General features: G+C 37.7%; 2 protein-coding genes across 2 annotated transcripts; one reads left to right on the top strand and one right to left on the bottom strand.

Moving 5' to 3' along the window:
• Positions 2,014-7,972, top strand: LOC109848547 (glucose-1-phosphate adenylyltransferase small subunit, chloroplastic/amyloplastic). The gene is made up of 9 exons (XM_020418102.1): positions 2,014-2,318; positions 3,104-3,400; positions 4,311-4,580; positions 4,705-4,884; positions 5,524-5,627; positions 5,731-5,842; positions 6,239-6,337; positions 6,466-6,585; positions 7,662-7,972. Exons 1-9 carry the CDS (start codon positions 2,043-2,045, stop codon positions 7,776-7,778), a joined length of 1,575 nt encoding a protein of 524 aa, XP_020273691.1. The 5' UTR covers positions 2,014-2,042; the 3' UTR covers positions 7,779-7,972.
• On the bottom strand, positions 10,391-14,425 carry LOC109847945 (sugar transport protein 8-like). The gene is made up of 5 exons (XM_020417174.1): positions 14,287-14,425; positions 12,906-13,225; positions 11,954-12,274; positions 11,474-11,779; positions 10,391-10,837 (listed from the first exon to the last, which is right to left on the bottom strand). The coding sequence occupies exons 1-5, from the start codon at positions 14,423-14,425 to the stop codon at positions 10,391-10,393; spliced, it is 1,533 nt and encodes a 510-aa protein (XP_020272763.1).

The following is an 18,258-nucleotide window of genomic DNA, read 5'->3' as shown; positions in this document are numbered from 1 at the left end:
CAGTATTGCAAGCGCCTTCTCTTTGATAATATTACTTGTCAAATGTTTGATATATTCAAACATATTGAATTATTCTTATTGATTGATGGGTAGGTGAATGTTGGTACAATAATTTCCTATTAATGTGAATTTTTATCCAAGTACTCTTTGTAGGCCATTGTGCAGATTGTTTCAAAATTTGAGTCACAATTTGCACTGACCACAAAAACTTCATGAGTCCGTGTACCCTATAAAAGCATTTGTCAGTTAGAAAGGTGCAAAAGCTAGGAGTTATTGAATGTAATAACTAGGGGTGCATTTGGTCTGGATATGGCTTAGATGTGATAATTATCATATTCATATCCGCTTTCCCATTTCGAATATGGATACGGATACATATATCTCTGTAAGGAAAATTCATATTTATATCCGTTAAAATGCGATATTGATATGGATATACATACGGATATATAAACAGATATGTATTAGACACAAAACGGATGTGAGAAAATTAGATAGTATTGAAAAAAATATAGTTTATGTGATGCAAAAGAGTTCATTAATATGTTTATTATATCTAAAAAGTTAAGATTAGACATCTTGATCATCAAAATTAACTTTGAATTTATAATCTAAGGTATAAAACTATCATAACAATATGACTAATATGTATCCGGATATTTTGGATATGAATTCAGATATTTCATTATAAAATTATATTCGTAACCATATCTAATTGTTTATAGATTTGAGTAACCCTATTAGTATCCTAATGAATATGGTTACAAATATTTTCTCGGATACATATATCGTTAAGTACCCATAGTAATTACTCAATGTAGAATCCAGCATTTAGCATTATGGGCCCAATTTAACATGACCCACGACGATGGAGACAGTAGGCCCATGAGCTGCACGTAAGTGAGATTCTCACCAAAACATCCATGACATTTTCTCGGAATTACACTACCCATCAAAATACGTGGACCCCACATCACATGTGCAAGCCACCATCAGCTCTGAACTTCCACCGCATATTGTGTACACGTGGGCCCGTACCTCACTTCCATTCTTCTCTCACTCTCATTAGGGCCTAAGTACAATTAGTCAAACATTAGATATTTTTATAATTAGTCTATTTTCAGCTTAAAGGTTTTTATTTATAAACCCAAAGGCCTCCCCTGATTTAGCTCTACACCGATTAGCTTCCAAAATAATTCTTTAAGTGGAAAGATCAATACTTAATTATTTTTAAACTCAATAATGTATTTCGTTCATCCTGTATGCATAAACTATGCATAAATTATACCCAAAGATAAAACCTGTATTCAACCATATAGCAATTTACATTCAAATATAGCAACTCTTAGGTTGTATCTTAATTGCACAAAATGGTTGAAATATAGTACTTATGTCTAAAAATAAATGGCTAAATAATTAAATTAGCATAAAAAGTAATGTCTTTTTACCAACAAGACCTAAAAAGTGACCAATTTACCAACAAGACATGTGAATTTGATATTTTAGCTCTTATACTACTAAATTGAGCTAAAATACCAAATTGTCTAAATATACACTATTCAAAGCCCTTTGGCGGTCACGTTTCTAATTTTGCCGCTTAAATTGGAAAAAACAACGATCGAAAACGCCTTGTAGGTAAACTGGATCCCTATTTAGCTCTTGTTGTAACCGATATTACTTTTCAGAACTTGTTAGTAAAAGGGTATCACTTTTAATGCCAATTTAGTAATTTAACAAAAAAAAATGTTCTGTACAACTAATTGGGTCTAAGGCTGATTTTTGGAAGCCGGCGGAGTCGAAAATAAATTCGCGCTAGACTTTGGGTTAACAAGCAAAAAAGTCCTAGCTTAAACACGAGTTAATTTATAATAGCCACGCAAATCCAGGAGTGGCGTTTTCGTGATTAAACCGAAATCACGAGGCTAGTAAACCAAGAGCTGCTGAGACTGAGCTCGTGATCCAACTCGGATATAAACCTCACGAATCACATCTCGAGAGCGAGATTCTCTCTCTCTCTCTCTCTCTCTCTCTCTCTCTAGAGAATGGCAATGGCGACCACTGGAATTTCTCAAATCCCGTCCTCGAAAACCCTAATACCATCAAACCGAAGATCCAAATCCTCCACGCCTCTGCCTAGATCCGCGAGCGCTGGCCTATCTTCATCTTGTTCTCAGATCTCCGGCGAGAAGTTGAGCTCGAAGGCGGTTTTGCGGCCGAGAAATTGCGACTCGAGAGGGAGATCTCCGATCTCGGTGTCTCCGAAGGCAGTTTCGGACTCGAGGAACTCGCAGACTTGTTTGGATCCTGATGCTAGTGTGGTGAGTTTGAATATATGTAGCTGCGCGCGTGTGTGCGCGCGTGTTTTTTTTTTGGGGTTTGAGGAGTTGATATTGGTTGAAAATGATTGTATTTTGATTAGGAATGTTAATTTTAACATTTTGAGCACATTATATTCTATAATGTGTTATTTTGCTGCATGTATCCGGTGACTAAGTTTGAATTTTCTGCGCAAATTGGAATCCTTTTGTGATAGTGTGTTTCTATCGAAAATGAACTCAAAGAAAAGTTTCGAACTTCGTGGAGTATTTGATTTTTATGTTGTTTAATTGGATGAGTGGATCATTTTGGATGTGTATGTGAAGAAATGGAATGGATTCATTAATATTTGTCACTCTTACGATATAGAAAGGTAGATCACTCTGTTTTCAATCAGGGGAAAAGTGAAAAAAAGAAAAAAAAAAAACTATATATGCATTTCGTAATATGAGTGAGAAACTAGCGTAGCGTATGAACAATATTTTATTGGAAAGTCTGAAAGAAAATCACATGTTCACTGATTTTAATGGAGACCTAGTTTGTAAGGATATTTCATTATTGGAGACGCCTTTATGACTTAATTCTGTGATAATGTACTTCGGATAAATGAATTTACTCTGAAGAATCTGATTAATTCTGTTGATCTTTGATCGAATTTTCATGTTGAGTTCTGTTCTTTTCTATGTGTGTTAAATTTTCTTTTTTGATAGGTAGTTCATGAATCGATTATCAATTCGTTTGATTATAAAGAGAGATACTTATGGATTTTCTGTTGTCCTTGTCGTAGAGTGTTCTTGGGATTATCCTTGGAGGTGGAGCAGGGACCCGGTTGTACCCTTTGACAAAGAAGAGAGCTAAGCCAGCTGTTCCTTTAGGGGCTAATTACAGATTGATTGACATTCCTGTTAGCAATTGCCTGAACAGTAACATCTCTAAGATATATGTCCTCACACAGTTCAATTCAGCATCACTCAACCGCCATCTTTCACGGGCTTATGCAAGTAATATGGGCGGTTATAAGAATGAAGGGTTTGTCGAAGTTCTTGCTGCTCAGCAGAGTCCAGAGAACCCTAACTGGTTTCAGGTTTGCCTTTTCCTAGCTATCTGCCCTATTTTGCATCTCTTCTGCTATATTCCAGCCTTGTTGATTTCTCTATGTTGAGAGCATGAGTTCTGCACTGAAGGTGAATTCCTGCTTGTGCATTCTGGTTGTGTCATTGGTCCTAGTACTTTAGGGAAACAGGTCTACAGTACAGTTATGTTGTATTAGAAGACATGTCGCCAGCATCTAGCCACAATGTCGGATCTTTGTTTTCAATCACAAAAGAAGTGTCTGACTGAAGTAGAAAAGAAAACTGAATTTCAACTTTTGTCATATGATATTAGAAAGACCACTGTAATGCGGGCATGGAGGCAGCTCTTTATTTCACTATGATCAGAGACGTTGGCATGCAAAATTGACATGATACCGTACATGGATAGGACATGGCACATACATGCCAACATGCTAAATCCTAAAAAAGCTGTACAAGTCTATGACCCCAAGAAACAATATTTATTTACTATGGTTGTTTTGAATGACAAAAGAATATTGTTCCACTGATATTAACTGTTGTCAAGAGAAAAATTAATCCTACATATATTCTTTTGCTATATGATTTATACATTTGTACATGTCATCGATGGACATATGTATGGGTCTCTCCCTCTGGCACAATCCATTGCTTACTCTTGCCTAATCATTTAATGACATTTTTGTACAACATGATGGTGAGTGTTATTTTCTATATGGTGAGTGTTATTTTCTATAACTTCCTACAGATGAACTCGACATTTGAGGTGTACTTTTGTATGCAATTTTTTGATTCTCCTACATGATTACGTTAAATTCCATACAACCATTTGTTATTATAGTCAATACAATGAATCTTCCTATCTAACCATAATATTTATATCAGCATGAGTGAAACTGAGAACTGCATTATACTTTTTAGGGTACTGCTGATGCTGTAAGACAATATTTGTGGCTCTTTGAGGAGCATAATATTATGGAATTCCTGGTTCTTGCTGGGGATCATCTCTATCGCATGGACTATGAAAGGTTTATACAAGCACATAGGGAAACAGATGCAGATATAACTGTTGCTGCATTGCCAATGGATGAAAAGCGAGCAACTGCTTTTGGTTTGATGAAGATTGACGAAGAAGGGCGCATCATTGAATTTTCGGAGAAGCCAAAAGGTGATCAGCTCCAGGCAATGAAGGTATACTTTCTAACCACTTCCTCTTTCATATATTAAGGATGTGTTTAGTGTATTGCAATTGGATACATGGATATTGGTATGGTGCATTCTAATTGTCTTTAATCTATTATATTGCTCTTTGCAGGTTGATACCACCATTTTAGGGCTTGATGATGAAAGAGCAAAAGAGATGCCTTTTATAGCCAGTATGGGTATCTATGTGGTCAGTAAAGATGTGATGTTGAAGTTGCTTCGTGAAAAATTTCCTGGAGCCAATGACTTTGGAAGTGAAGTGATTCCTGGTGCTACTAGCATCGGTATGAGGGTATGTGTAGTTATCATTATTCATTAGTTTCCAGCATGACCAAAAAAAAGAAAAGAAAAGAAAAGAAAAGAAGAGAAATGATTTTTTTGTTGGGCATCTCAATAATTTTCTTAGATCTATTCATACACATGACCTTACAAATATGGTTTTGTTGGTCTAAGTACTAGTATAATCTAATTTGTTATGATATACTTTTAAATATATAAATTTTCTCTGCAAAAAAGGTCCAGTGTTTCTACTCTAAGTTATTCTTACATCTATTCATACACAAGACCTTACAAATATGGTTTTGTTGGTCTATATTAATAAAACCTAATTTATTATGATATACTTTTAATATATCAATTTTCTCTTGTGTTTCTACTCTAAGTTATTCCCGAAGGAAGTCCCCAAGTTACTTAACAGACACACGCTGCTAACATCATGCTTGAATTTCATTTCCTTATATTCTGAATGTCCTTCAATAGGTTGTGGTTAATCTATTTTTATGTACGCAAGTCTCATTATTAGACAGTACAGGTTTATTTTATGGATAGCGGAATATGTGATTGGCTTAATGCGTACTGCTCCACTTGGTTTTGGCTCTTTATTTTATGTATCTTTTTTATTAAACTTACAAATGACCACACTGACATATAGGTGCAAGCCTACTTGTATGATGGTTACTGGGAAGATATTGGTACAATTGAAGCATTCTATAATGCAAATCTTGGGATAACTAAGAAACCAATACCAGATTTCAGGTGAATCCTCTGATAGATGAGATCAATAATTCATTATGTAACTTTTTTTCCCCGTACTACTGATTTGGAAGTAATAACTTGGATTTATTCCTTTTCTGTGCAGCTTCTATGACCGTTCTTCTCCGATCTATACACAGCCTCGATATTTACCACCATCCAAGATGCTTGATGCTGATGTTACAGACAGTGTTATTGGTGAAGGATGCGTGATTAAGGTATATTGGGTTTATGTTATTGGTACTACATGGCATTACTAAAACTAATGAAAACATTAAATCTAGAAGTCAGAAGCATAAACATTCACTTGTAATATTGCATAATCCCTCACCAACAACCACCTTTGCTCTGTTTTCAATTAATATTTCCATTTGTTCAGATTTATTAGTAGCTTCAGCATTTTATCTGGCAGTTTCGATTACCCAAAAACTTTGATGAAAGGTTTTGTTTACTTGTCTTTGCCATATTCTATATATTTGCCCTGCCAGAATTGGCTAACTTATTGTTTAAACCTTTATACTTCCGTAAGATTTTGTAGGTGGTGCCATATGTTAGATTGACGGCAAATAAGGCCCTTTGATAAATAAATACAACTTTCTCTTTCTTCACTGCAGAATTGCAAGATTCACCATTCTGTAGTTGGTCTTCGTTCTTGTATTTCTGAGGGTGCAATAATAGAAGATACTTTACTCATGGGAGCAGACTACTATGAGGTAATTTCTCGTAAAAAATGATATCACAGAAGTAGACCGGAGGATTTTCTGTTATTTGACTTTATTAGTGATTTAATTAAACTGTCTGAACTTTGAAACGATGCTGTTACATTATGATATGCTGGCAGACTGAGGCAGACAAGCGGTTCCTAGCTGCAAAAGGGAGCGTCCCTATTGGTATTGGAAAGAATTCTCACATCAAAAGAGCTATTATCGACAAGAATGCTCGTATTGGGGATAATGTCAAGGTATTGCTGTTACAGTTTTGTCTGTAAACTGCTGTGTATATAATTCTGTTCTCATATTCTTTGTTTGTGTCAAAAAAGTTTGACAAAATCTTCAAGTTTAGCAACTATTAGGCCCTTTTTGGCGACAGGAGTTAGCAGGTTTTAGGTGTCTATTAGGAATCCAGCTAGTCCATATTACCAGTCATGAATCCTTCAATTTGGAGCTCAGTCCCCCTGATCAATGATTCAATATTTATTTCATCACTAATTAACTTTATAACCTGAACAAGACCGAGAGAAATAAGTCGATCAGAGAAGTTATTCCATGATTCATGCAGGGTCAGCTTGTATAAATTTTAGCATATGACACTAGTGATGAATCATGAGTTCTTGATATATTTCCATGCCAGTCTAAATATAATGCTGCGTCTAGTAATTAATATATTAATTAATTAATATATTAGCTTAAACTCTAGCTAACTCCTGCTAAAGCACACAGGAGTTAGGGTGTAATAATTATTTTGGCATTATCTTCAAATCAAGCACCCACAGCGTCCTTCCATTTTTGGCAAAAACTAACTCCTATTCCTACTTCATAGAGGAATTGTTAGTATCCAACAAACCCACAAAAGTACCCCCACATTAAATTGCCAATAGCTACCTCTGGACCCTACTACTTAACGAAATTAAATTGGGTTAATTACAGATAGACCCCCTTTCTTATTGTTGTTTTGAACTTACTACCCCACCTTTACTTTTGCCGATAGACCCACTGGGTGAAATTTTAAACTCGTTTGCTCCTTAGAAATTCTATTTACGAAAAAAACAAGTTCAAAACAGCGTTACTACAAGGAGTCTATCCGCAATTAACCCTATTAAATGAGACATAAACTACTAACGGTCCAAAACTAACCCTATTAAATAAGACAAACTACAAACTCTCCCGAAGTCATGACACTTCACATTAAACCCTTGACTATGCTATCTAAATATATCATGCTTGATATCTTTCCTTTTATCAACTTCATCATTTACTCATGCACATTTTCGTATATGTTAAAGTTCCATTCTGACGATCCACTTCACTGCTACTTCAGATCATCAACAGCGACAATGTGCAAGAATCAGCAAGAGAGACTGATGGATACTTCATCAAGAGTGGCATTGTGACTATAATCAAGGACGCTTTGGTCCCGAGTGGAACAGTGATCTAAACCGAAATGGTTGAGCTCTGCTAAGACATATTCTTTTTCTAGGTATGAGGAAATAATCTTGTACAGTACTTTTCTTGATATAAGTCGTTTTTGCAAAGAGCGAGGGTGAGTGGACTTCAGTGAGAAACTCTGATGTATAAATGACATAGGCTATTTTGATATTTAATTTGAGTAGCTGTCTTCATTTCCGGAAATTACTACCTCCATGTTTTGGAAATTACTACCCTCTGTAATGTCATTTGTTCCATACACACTAAAGTTCAGTGCAACTTAGGGTCAGTTTGGCAAGTTCACTTAACCTGATTACCTCAATTGCCATACTACCTTACAGTTAAAATGTAGAGTAAACTTCGCAAACCTCGAGCCATACTTTAGAAATATCACTTAACCTTCCATATTAGACCAAACACAGTAAACTTCGCAAACCCCGAGCCCATACTTTAGAAATATCACTTAACCTTCCTTATTAGACCAAACACTTATTAGACCAAACTCGGTAAACTTAGCAAACCCCGAGCCCTTACTTTAGAACTATCACTTAACCTTCCTTATTAGACCAAACACGATAAACTTCGCAAACCCCGAGCCCATACTATAGAAATATCAGTTAACCTTCCTTATTTGACCAAACACCAAACGATCAGGGAAACAAAAACTCTCTTGATTATTCATTACTTAGATCAAATTTGACCACGAACAGTTAGAAATATCAAGCTTTTAATTCTTGACAGTATGGGCAGTATCTACCTAGGTTGAAGTTCAGAAATCGGATCCTCATTCACCGAACTCCCTTCTCTCATCGAAGCATAATGTGCAGGTTTCAAGGGAACTGGAATATCCATCGATGGACTATTGAACATGAGAACTACTTGTGATATTAGAGGTCTATTATCTGGAAGTTCCTGAGCACATAGCAGTCCAATCTGGATGCATCTCAGCACTTCATTTTCACGGCAGTTCTCAACTATGGATGTGTCGATTATTTCAAACATCTTTCCGTTCTTCCAATGTTCCCACGTCTGCATAAAAAATATGTCTGAATCAATTTGGGTCACGAACATGTTGTTTCTGATAAAAATATGCATTTCAATCGACTAGCCGATGTTACACTTGAGTCTTTAGCTTTACTATATAAACCCTTTAAATTTTCTCATTCTCACCGATGTGGGACTAAGTTTGGTGGGACGTCACATTTCGATTTTGGCAGTGGTTTGAGTCAAATAGCACGTTATACTCGGTGGGTCCACGGCTTGCACGCGCCAACGGGCCCGTTGGCTCGGGGTGTGACAAATGGTATCAGAGCAGTCGCCAGCCGGAAGTGTGGAGCTAAGTGCTACACTGTGTGATGCGGTGAGAGTCACCTTTAGAGCCCGTAGGAGCCACCTCTAGAGTCCACATCGCCTGGCGGTGATACTGGGATGTGCTAATTGTCATGCCGCGACGAGAACGTCGTCTTTGTAAGGTGGGGTGAATGTGACGTCCCACCAAACTTAGTCCCACATCGGTGAGAATGAGAAAATTTAAAGAGTTTATATAGTGAAGCTAAAAACTCAAGTGTAACATCGGCTAGTCGATTTTGACAGTGGTTTGAGTCAAATAGCACGTTACACTCAGTGAGTCCCACGGCTTGCACGTGCCAACGGGCCCGTGGGCCCGGGGCGTGACAGCTACGTCGCGAAGCTCGACATCAAAGTTCATCACTGTGGACAAAGCTACTCTGGAAGATGAAGCTCGTCATTGAAGATACAGTTTGAAGCTCATCATTGGGAACGAGGTTCGAAGCTCATCATTGAAAATGAGGTTCGAAACTCGTCATTGGATACGAGGGTCGGAACTCACCACCAGACGTAAAGCTCATTAGTGAATATGAGGCTCGTCAAAAGAAAATTCACAAGACTTGCTACGTAGTTGGACTCAGCTGTCGAAGATGAAGTTCGTTAGTGAATACGAAGCTCGTCAGACGACGTCAGTGAAGATAGAGTTCGCTGTACTGCAAAGTTGGCCTTAGAAGACGAACCTCGCTGCGTATCGAGGCTCATCCAGTTTGACGAACTCCGTTTCAATAAAAAACGAGGCTCGTCATCCACATGAGACTTAGCTGTAACGACTCTGAAGATTTAGTCAGCCACGTAGGCTAATCTTCGGGAGCACATTACGACGTGCGCTGATTTGGAGGAGACAATTAAAATTAAAAATTTTGGTAGATGTTTGATCTCACTACTGTAATATAATTGCATATGCTAGTAACGTGGTTAGAAAATCCAATCACTACTAAAAACTCTAATGTCAGGTTTGTTACAGGTCCAGACCTCATCATACAAAACAAATTGATAAGAGGATCTCACCCGTTAAAAAAAAAGAAGAGAGAGAGAGAGAGAGAGAGAGAGAGAGAGAGAGAGTTTGTGTAATACCAAAAATATCCTCAACAGAAAAAAAAAGTCCTCAACATGACAAATAATCTTTCATAACATAACCTTATCATAATGCAAGAAGAAAGTTAGCTCTAACAATCAATGTTCCAATATAAAGTCCACAGTATTTTCGTGCAAAGAGATTGTTTTAGTAGTAGGTACCAAAGAAAACACAATCCAAAAGACTTAGAAATCAAATGATCAACCACCCCTTTCAATCTTCTCCAATTTATCATCATCATCCATATACCTCTTCCAATACCAATGCAACTTCCAAACTCTCTCAATCATCTCATCAATAGGCACATTCTTCGTCTCGGGCAAAAGAAACACCACGAAAAGTCCCATGGCGACGATCCAAGCGGAGAAGAAGAAGAAGATGGATGCTCTCATGTGACACATCATAGAGAGGAAAGCTTGAGCTATGATGAAGGTGAAGAGCATGTTGGAGCTCACTGCGAAGGAAAAACCAGCTGTTCTTGTTTCTAAAGGGAAGGTCTCACTAGGGATTAACCAACCAAGGGGGCCCCATGACCAAGCAAAACTTCCAACAAAGACGCATACAAATACGACTACCACTATCGCGACACTATGATTGAGATTGTTGGTTGCCTTCAGATTTGCATGTAGAACTCCTCCAATTGTTGTCTGTCAAGGGGAAACAAAGATCAGAAATGAGGAAGTAAAAGTACACAAGATTTTGAAGGGTAAATTTCACGTAGACTCTATATAATTATTGTTTGAACTTAATACCTATGTAGTTTGATTTTGGCATATACACCGATGGGTGAAATCTTTTTGCCACTTTTATCTTAGGTGAAATTTTGGCAGATATTGCCCTAGTTGAAATTAGCGAGTCTATCTGAGGCTAAAAGAGTCAAAAAAGATTGCTCAGGGTCCATTTGCCAAAGTAGAATTACAGATTCTGCAAGCTCTATGACGATACTACAGGCCTACAGCTATGGTAAGGACATTAGCATGGTATAGTAGAATATAAATTAATAAAGGTTATGTGATACGAACCGCTGTCTCATAAAATAAAATGAACTACCAAAATATAGAATTTGTCAAGTCCACATGCTCTGATCAATCTCTCCGTACTTCATTTAGCATATACTTAAAGATTTAAAAGTCTTAACAATTATTTAATTTCTATAAATATGTTAAAACTTCCAATCTACTATACATTTGTTCGACTTAAGTCGATATTTTAAAGTAAAATTACAAACTTAGCTATGACTTCATGACAGAAATTAATACAGAAATACTGAAATGCAGGATAACCTGAGCAATTAACATGAGGATGCAGGCAGACAATAACAGTATTTTCCTCCCAGCTTTATCCACAAAAACAATGGAAACAATGGTGCACAGAACGTTAACGGTCCCCGTTATAACCGCCGACAACAAGGACGCATCGTTCTTGAATCCGATCGTCTGAAACAACACCGGTGCGTAAAACATGATGGCGTTGATTCCGGTAAATTGCTGGAATATTTGCATCAATACTGCAATCACTAACGGTGGCCGACTCGACGGTTGCCTTAGGTTCTTGAACGGATGCTTCACTTCCTTTGCCAACTCACTAGCCTGTTAACATTTACATTTTAGTTCTTTGCAGTTTATTTTACTAAACGAGCTAACGAGAAACAAAATTACTGAAACACTTCTATCCCTTTGTAGCTTATTTTTTTTGTTATGTTCTACAAGCAGATTTTAATCAAATACAAGATCTAATGCAAATACGAACACCGACTTGATTACCTGCAAAATTTCTTTGTACTCAAGGCTAACGTTATCGGTCCCTCTGATCTTTTTAAGGACGGAGAGGCCTTGATCGAGTTCTTGACGCTCGATGAGGCTCGTCGGAGTCTCAGGGATGATGAAGGAACCGATGCAAAGAATGGCTGCAGGGACTCCGGCGAGGCCGAGGGCGAGGCGCCATCCCGAAGGGTGGATGGTGGAGGCTTTGTAGTTGACGAGATTGGCAACAAGGATGCCGATTGTTACCATTAGTTGGAAGAGGATGTTGAGTGCTCCTCGTAATTTTACAGGGGCTATTTCGGATAAAAATAATGGGACTGCCTGAAAAAGTTAAGGAGAAAAAAAAATGCTTAACAAGTATTAAACGCGTTGAAGATAAAAGTTTAGATGCCTAGCATTTAATTTATAGGATAACTCACTATTTATTGGGTAAATTTCACCAAATCGTTCTTAAGTTTGGTTGTTTGTCTTCTGAGATGAGCTCTCTAAACTTTATAAATGTCACTCGACCACACTGAGAGGGGGGTTTTTCCCCTTCAGGTGCATTTTTATCCTATGAATGCATGTGAATCTCCCGTGTGCAATCAGATACAACAGTGTTTGTTACTGGGCTAACAGACAAAAATTAACTTGAGCGAAGTAAAGTGACATTTTTAAAGTTTATAAGGGAGTTATTCAAACTCGACGAAACTTAAAGGGAGTTTTATGACATTTACCATAAAAACAACAGTCACTAGAAAAGTGTATACAATTAGGGGCTGTTTGTTTGCATAAGGGGGAAGGGGAAAGCCTGCCAAAAGCGTCAGTTTTGACAGACTTTCTTGCAAAAACGCATCTAAAAGAGACGTTTTTTGCAAGAAAGCCTGTCAAAACTGACACTTTTGATAGGCTTTCAACCCATTTCCCCCTCTAAAAGAGGCAACCAAACGCGCCCTTAGCACTTATGTAATACCTGATTAGCACATCCAACTCCAACCCCAAGAAGAAGTCTCCCGATAATGAGCATCCAGAGATTCACGGCAGCGGCATTGAGCACAGTTCCGACCAAGAAAAACACGGAGGCAGCTTGCATTGTGGGTTTTCTACCATATCTTGTGCAGGTTTTGGATGCAAGAAAACTAGTGAGAAGAGCAGCAAGATAAAGAGATGAAGTAAATAGTTGGAGTCCTTGGTTGTCAAATTTGCAATAGTTGTCCTCTCTTGCATGGTGTTTCTTCAGATAGACTTTATGGAAGAATTTCTCCAAGAAATCATCCATAGATGTCACTCCTCCTGTGCAAAAAGATAATTAATTGGCAGTGACAACATAAGTTAGTTAGCTTATTATATTCTTTCAAACTAAAAAAAAATGTTGGAGCCTTCGGACGCTCAGTATTAATCATTATATTATATATACTATATACGTATAGTATATATTATAGTTATATATATACTATATATAGTATATATATATTATATAGCCACGGACCCTCGTAATCGAGAGAGAGAGTAAAACTCCTATCAGTTTAAGTGCGCATAGTGAGAGCCTTCTCACTCAACTTTTTCTTCCACTTATATCTTAGTCTCAAGACTTGTGCCATCCAAAAAAGGATGGCTCACATCTTAACAAGATCTCATTACTCTTCATCATACTCCTATAATGCTTATCAACGGATAAAAAATACTTCCGTGGCTCATGACTCCTTTCCTATCCACTTAGTTGAGCATAACGCTTTTACTATATATATATACTATATACTAGTAATATAATATACTATATATACTATATATATCATAAATATATAAATGAAACTTATTAGTTTACTACTTACGATAAAAACTATTTTGCGGCTTCGTAATAGATTTCATTGATTAATTTTTCCTCTTCAAATAAAAACAAATCTAAGCATGATATATAAGACTGAGCTTCATGCATCATTTTTTCCCTTGCAAAAAAGGAGAAATAGAGATTGATCTAAAAAGCCAAAAGGGTTTACAGACTACAATTGTTACAACTACCAACTATATATTAAAATAAATTAGCTTAAACATTTAATCTGATGAGTACCGCAACCAAAAATCCTCCATATAAATTAAGTGAAAACCATATTTCACCAGTCTTGTATTAACGAAATACTCAAACTAAGGATTCATTAAAAAGATAAGGTGATTCAGACAAACCCCCTTATATCTATCTATAGCAGCATTGATCAATTATCAGTCTTCATATTTTTTCTAACATAACAATCCAGGAGCGATAAATTGTAAAAAAAATAATCGAGAAATGATAAGTTCTACTGAAGGTATAGATAAACATTGTTATCTGCATTTAATAAAAAAAAAAGTATGCAAACCTGAGATTCCAATATCATAACCGAACATGAGACCACCGGTAGCTGCAATAATCCCACAAACCACAACATAGATTGTGACCCTCCCTTCAAACTCATTTGGTGGGGCCCCTGATCTTGGCATAACAACTCCAGGCGCCATTTTCACTCAAAATTGTAAAGCACAAAGAAAGAAAGAAAGAAAGAAAGAGGAAGAAGAAGAGTAGAAGATGAAAAGGATTATGATTATAAATATAAAAATTAAGATAGATAAGGGCTATGATAAGTGGTAAAGATAACCTATAATCAAGCTAAAAATGGTAAGATGGATATTGAAAGATATTAGACAGTTGTGCGTGAAGATATTTGGGGATTTGATGGAGGATATATACGTTAATTTGATAGGGAATAAATTGAAATAAATTAAGCAAGAATTTATGTTTGGTAATGGGGGTATTTAAGGATAGGTGTATGCTGAGCACAAATTAAAAATGTGTACCAATGGTAAGTGAATCACATTTCCATTTGCATTTAGTAAAATATATAGGAGAAATGGATAAATGTTTTTTTTTCTGGATAATTAAATACGTTTTTATATTAGACTAGCCCATTGGGTGTTAATTTGTTTTGTCATGGATCTTCGTCTTCTCATATAAACAGTGTAGTAAAAAGTTGTAAGAAAAACGAACGATTGATTATAAAAGTGACCAACTGTTTAAAAAAAATAACAAATTGGGAAAGGAATTTAACTATTGCCCTTCGATTTCCTTACAAATATCACAACAATATATATAAGTTGATCGACACGTGAAAGATTATGGCACAGATATAGCGTGATAGGGGCAAATAAGGATGATAATCACAATGATTCTATTATAGGTCATTCCTTTTAGAATATTAAATAAATGTTTTTTTTAGATAACAGTCCCTTAAATCATTAGTTTTTTTCTAATATTAGTCCTCGGGATCTTCATACTCGGGTATTAGCCCCCCAAATTGCATTAACATGCTGATACAAGTCCGTCCATGTAGTTGGGGTTATTGTGAAAACGTCGAAGGAATTGAGGAAAAGAATTAAGAAAAACGTAAAAAATAAGCAAGACAGACTCCACCACATCCTGGTATGGTGTCTTTCATGGGTGTGACAGAATCTGTACTGTCTGTCATGGGTGTGATGTCTGCCACACCCTGGTGTAGCAGAATCTATCCTGTTTACCATGAGTGTGGTGTCTGCCACCCCAGGGTGTGGCAGACTCGTTTTTAGAATCCCAATCAGTTTGGGATTGTGTTTTGCTATAAATAAAAACACGTTTTTAGGGTTTCCTTGGTTTTGTTTAGGCTTTGATTAAGCATTGATTGGGGATATTTGGAGCATAAAAAGAGGTATTTTTTGAGCTTTTGGTTAGGGTTTTGTTTGGAGAGATTAAGAGTTTTGTTGGTGAGATTAGTTTGTTCTTTCGAGTGATTTGTAATCTTAATTTGTACTCTTCTTCTCTATTAGTAAAAACTTCATCCCCTTCTTGCCCCGTGGACGTAGGCAACTTGCCGAATCACGTTAAAATTGGTGTTTTGTTTGTGCATTGATATTTAGTTCGTTTGGCTCTCTTCGATTGGCGTTCGTTTGGCACAACAATTTGATCAGGTCGTTTGGATATCGTAGCAGGTGGAGGGTGATGCTACTTCACGTTGGGTGGAACTTATTCCACATACTCCAGATCATACTGCGTCATTTGGGATTCTAGCTGAGGTGACACAGGTTGGGGATCATTTGATTTCGGATGCAGATGATGGATTGGTTTTGGATTCGGTTACAACTGGTGGACATGATTTGGATACGGTCGTATCAGTTTAGGGCCGCTATCAGTTGCAGATCCGTTGACGATATTAGGGAAGAGTTGCAGACTTTTCTATTTGTTTGAGGGCCTTTGGAGGCCGTTTGGGTGAACTACGTGAATGTTTGATTCCTTGGGCAAGAGTATACGTAGGCAGTCAGTTTTGATGCAGCCGATTTGGTGAGTAGATACCGATGTTTGGGTGAGTGTTCGCACTCCCGTTTGGGTCTCGACTTGTGTGGATGAAGTCCGTTGTCATGAGTCTGTTGCCGTGACATACTGGATGCAACAAGTGAGGCATTTGTTTTGGTTGGTGTCGGCTCAGTTTTGGGAAAACTTCACCGATGTGGAGAATTGTGAAAACGGCGAAGGAATTGAGGAAAAGAATTGAGAAAAACATGAAAAATAAGCAAGACAGACTCCACCACATCCTAGTGTGGTGTCTGCCATGGGTATGACAGAATCTGCCCTGTCTGTCATGGGTGTGGTGTCTGCCACATCTTAGTATGGCAGAATCTGCCCTGTTTATCATGGGTGTGGTGTCTGCCACCCCAGGGTGTGGTGTCTACCACCCCAGGGTGTGACAAACTCGTTTTTAGAATCCCAATCAGTTTGGGATTGTGTTTTGCTATAAATAGAGACACATTTTTTAGGGTTTCCTTGACTTTGTTTAGGCTTTGATTGGGCTTTGATTAAGCATTGATTGGGGGATATTTGGAGCAAAAAAAGAGGTATTTTTTAAGCTTTTGGTTAGGGTTTTGTTTGGAGAGATTAAGAGTTTTGTTGGTGAGATTAGTTTGTTCTTTCGAGTGATTTGTAATCTTCTTACTCTTCTTCTCTATTAGTGAAAACTCCATCCCCTTCTTGCCCCGTGGACGTAGGCAACTTGCCGAACCACGTTAACATTGATGTTTTGTTTGTGCATTGATATTTAGTTCGTTTGGCTCTCTTCGATTGGCGTTCGTTTGGCACAACAATTTGATCAGGTCGTTTGGATATCGCAGCAGGTGGAGGGTGATTCTACTTCACGTTGGGTGGAACTTATTCCATATACTCCAGATCATACTGCGTCATTTGGGATTCCAGCTGAGGTGACACAGGTTGGGGATCATTTGATTTCGGATGCAGATGATGGATTGGTTTTGGATTCGGTTGCAGTTGGTGGACATGATTTGGATACGGCCATTGGTTCACCTCAGATGGAGGTGTTTGATTTGTATCAGTTTGGGGCCGCTATCAGTTGCAGATCCGTTGACGATATTAGGGAAGAGTTGCAGACTTTTCTATTTGTTTGAGGGCCTTTGGAGGCCGTTTGGGTGAACTACGTGAAGGCTTGATTCCTTGGACAAGAGTATACGTAGGCAGACAGTTTTGATGCAGCCGATTTGGTGAGTAGATACCGACGTTTGGGTGAGTGTTCGCACTCCCGTTTGGGTCTCGACTTGTGTGGATGGAGTCCGTTGTCATGAGTCTGTTGCCGTGACATACTGGATGCAACAAGTGAGGCATTTGTTTTGGTTGGTGTCGGCTCAGTTTTGGGAAAACTTCACCGATGTGGAGAATTGTGAAAACGGCGAAGGAATTGAGGAAAAGAATTGAGAAAAACGTGAAAAATAAGCAAGACAGACTCCACCACATCCTGATGTGGTGTCTGCCATGGGTATGACAGAATCTGCCCTGTCTGTCATGGGTGTGGTGTCTGCCACATCCTAGTATGACAGAATCTGCCCTGTTTATCATGGGTGTGGTGTCTGCCACCCCAGGGTGTGGCAGACTCATTTTTAGAATCCCAATCAGTTTGAGATTGTGTTTTGCTATAAATAGAGACACATTTTTATAGGGTTTCCTTGACTTTGTTTAGGCTTTGATTGGGCTTTGATTAAACATTGATTGGGGATATTTGGAGCAAAAAAGAGGTATTTTTTAAGCTTTTGGTTAGGGTTTTGTTTGGAAAGATTAAGAATTTTGTTGGTGAGATTAGTTTGTTGTTTCGAGTGATTTGTAATCTCAATTTGTACTCTTCTTCTCTATTAGTGAAAACTCCATCCCCTTCTGCATGCCCTGTGGACGTAGGCAACTTGCCGAACCACGTTAAAATTGGTGTTTTGCTTGTGCATTGATATTTAGTTCGTTTGGCTCTCTTGGATTGGCGTTTGGTTTGGTT

This window comes from Asparagus officinalis, chromosome 7 (assembly GCF_001876935.1).
Source record: "Asparagus officinalis chromosome 7, Aspof.V1, whole genome shotgun sequence".
NCBI lineage: Eukaryota > Viridiplantae > Streptophyta > Magnoliopsida > Asparagales > Asparagaceae > Asparagus > Asparagus officinalis.
Note: the sequence above shows the minus strand (reverse complement) of the source record. Positions and strands in the feature narration are given on the sequence as shown.

Excerpts from the sequence above, each read along its gene's own strand:
- LOC109848547 (XM_020418102.1), top strand. The coding sequence starts at position 2,043 with ATGGCAATGGCGACCACTGGAATTTCTCAAATCCCGTCCTCGAAAACC. Across the intron at positions 5,843-6,238 it reads GTGAAGGATGCGTGATTAAG|AATTGCAAGATTCACCATTC; the intron begins GTATATTGGGTT and ends TCTTCACTGCAG. Across the intron at positions 6,338-6,465 it reads TGGGAGCAGACTACTATGAG|ACTGAGGCAGACAAGCGGTT; the intron begins GTAATTTCTCGT and ends ATATGCTGGCAG.
- LOC109847945 (XM_020417174.1), bottom strand. The coding sequence starts at position 14,425 with ATGGCGCCTGGAGTTGTTATGCCAAGATCAGGGGCCCCACCAAATGAG. Across the intron at positions 12,275-12,905 it reads GAGTTGGATGTGCTAATCAG|GCAGTCCCATTATTTTTATC; the intron begins GTATTACATAAG and ends TAACTTTTTCAG. Across the intron at positions 10,838-11,473 it reads TCCTCATGTTAATTGCTCAG|ACAACAATTGGAGGAGTTCT; the intron begins GTTATCCTGCAT and ends TCCCCTTGACAG.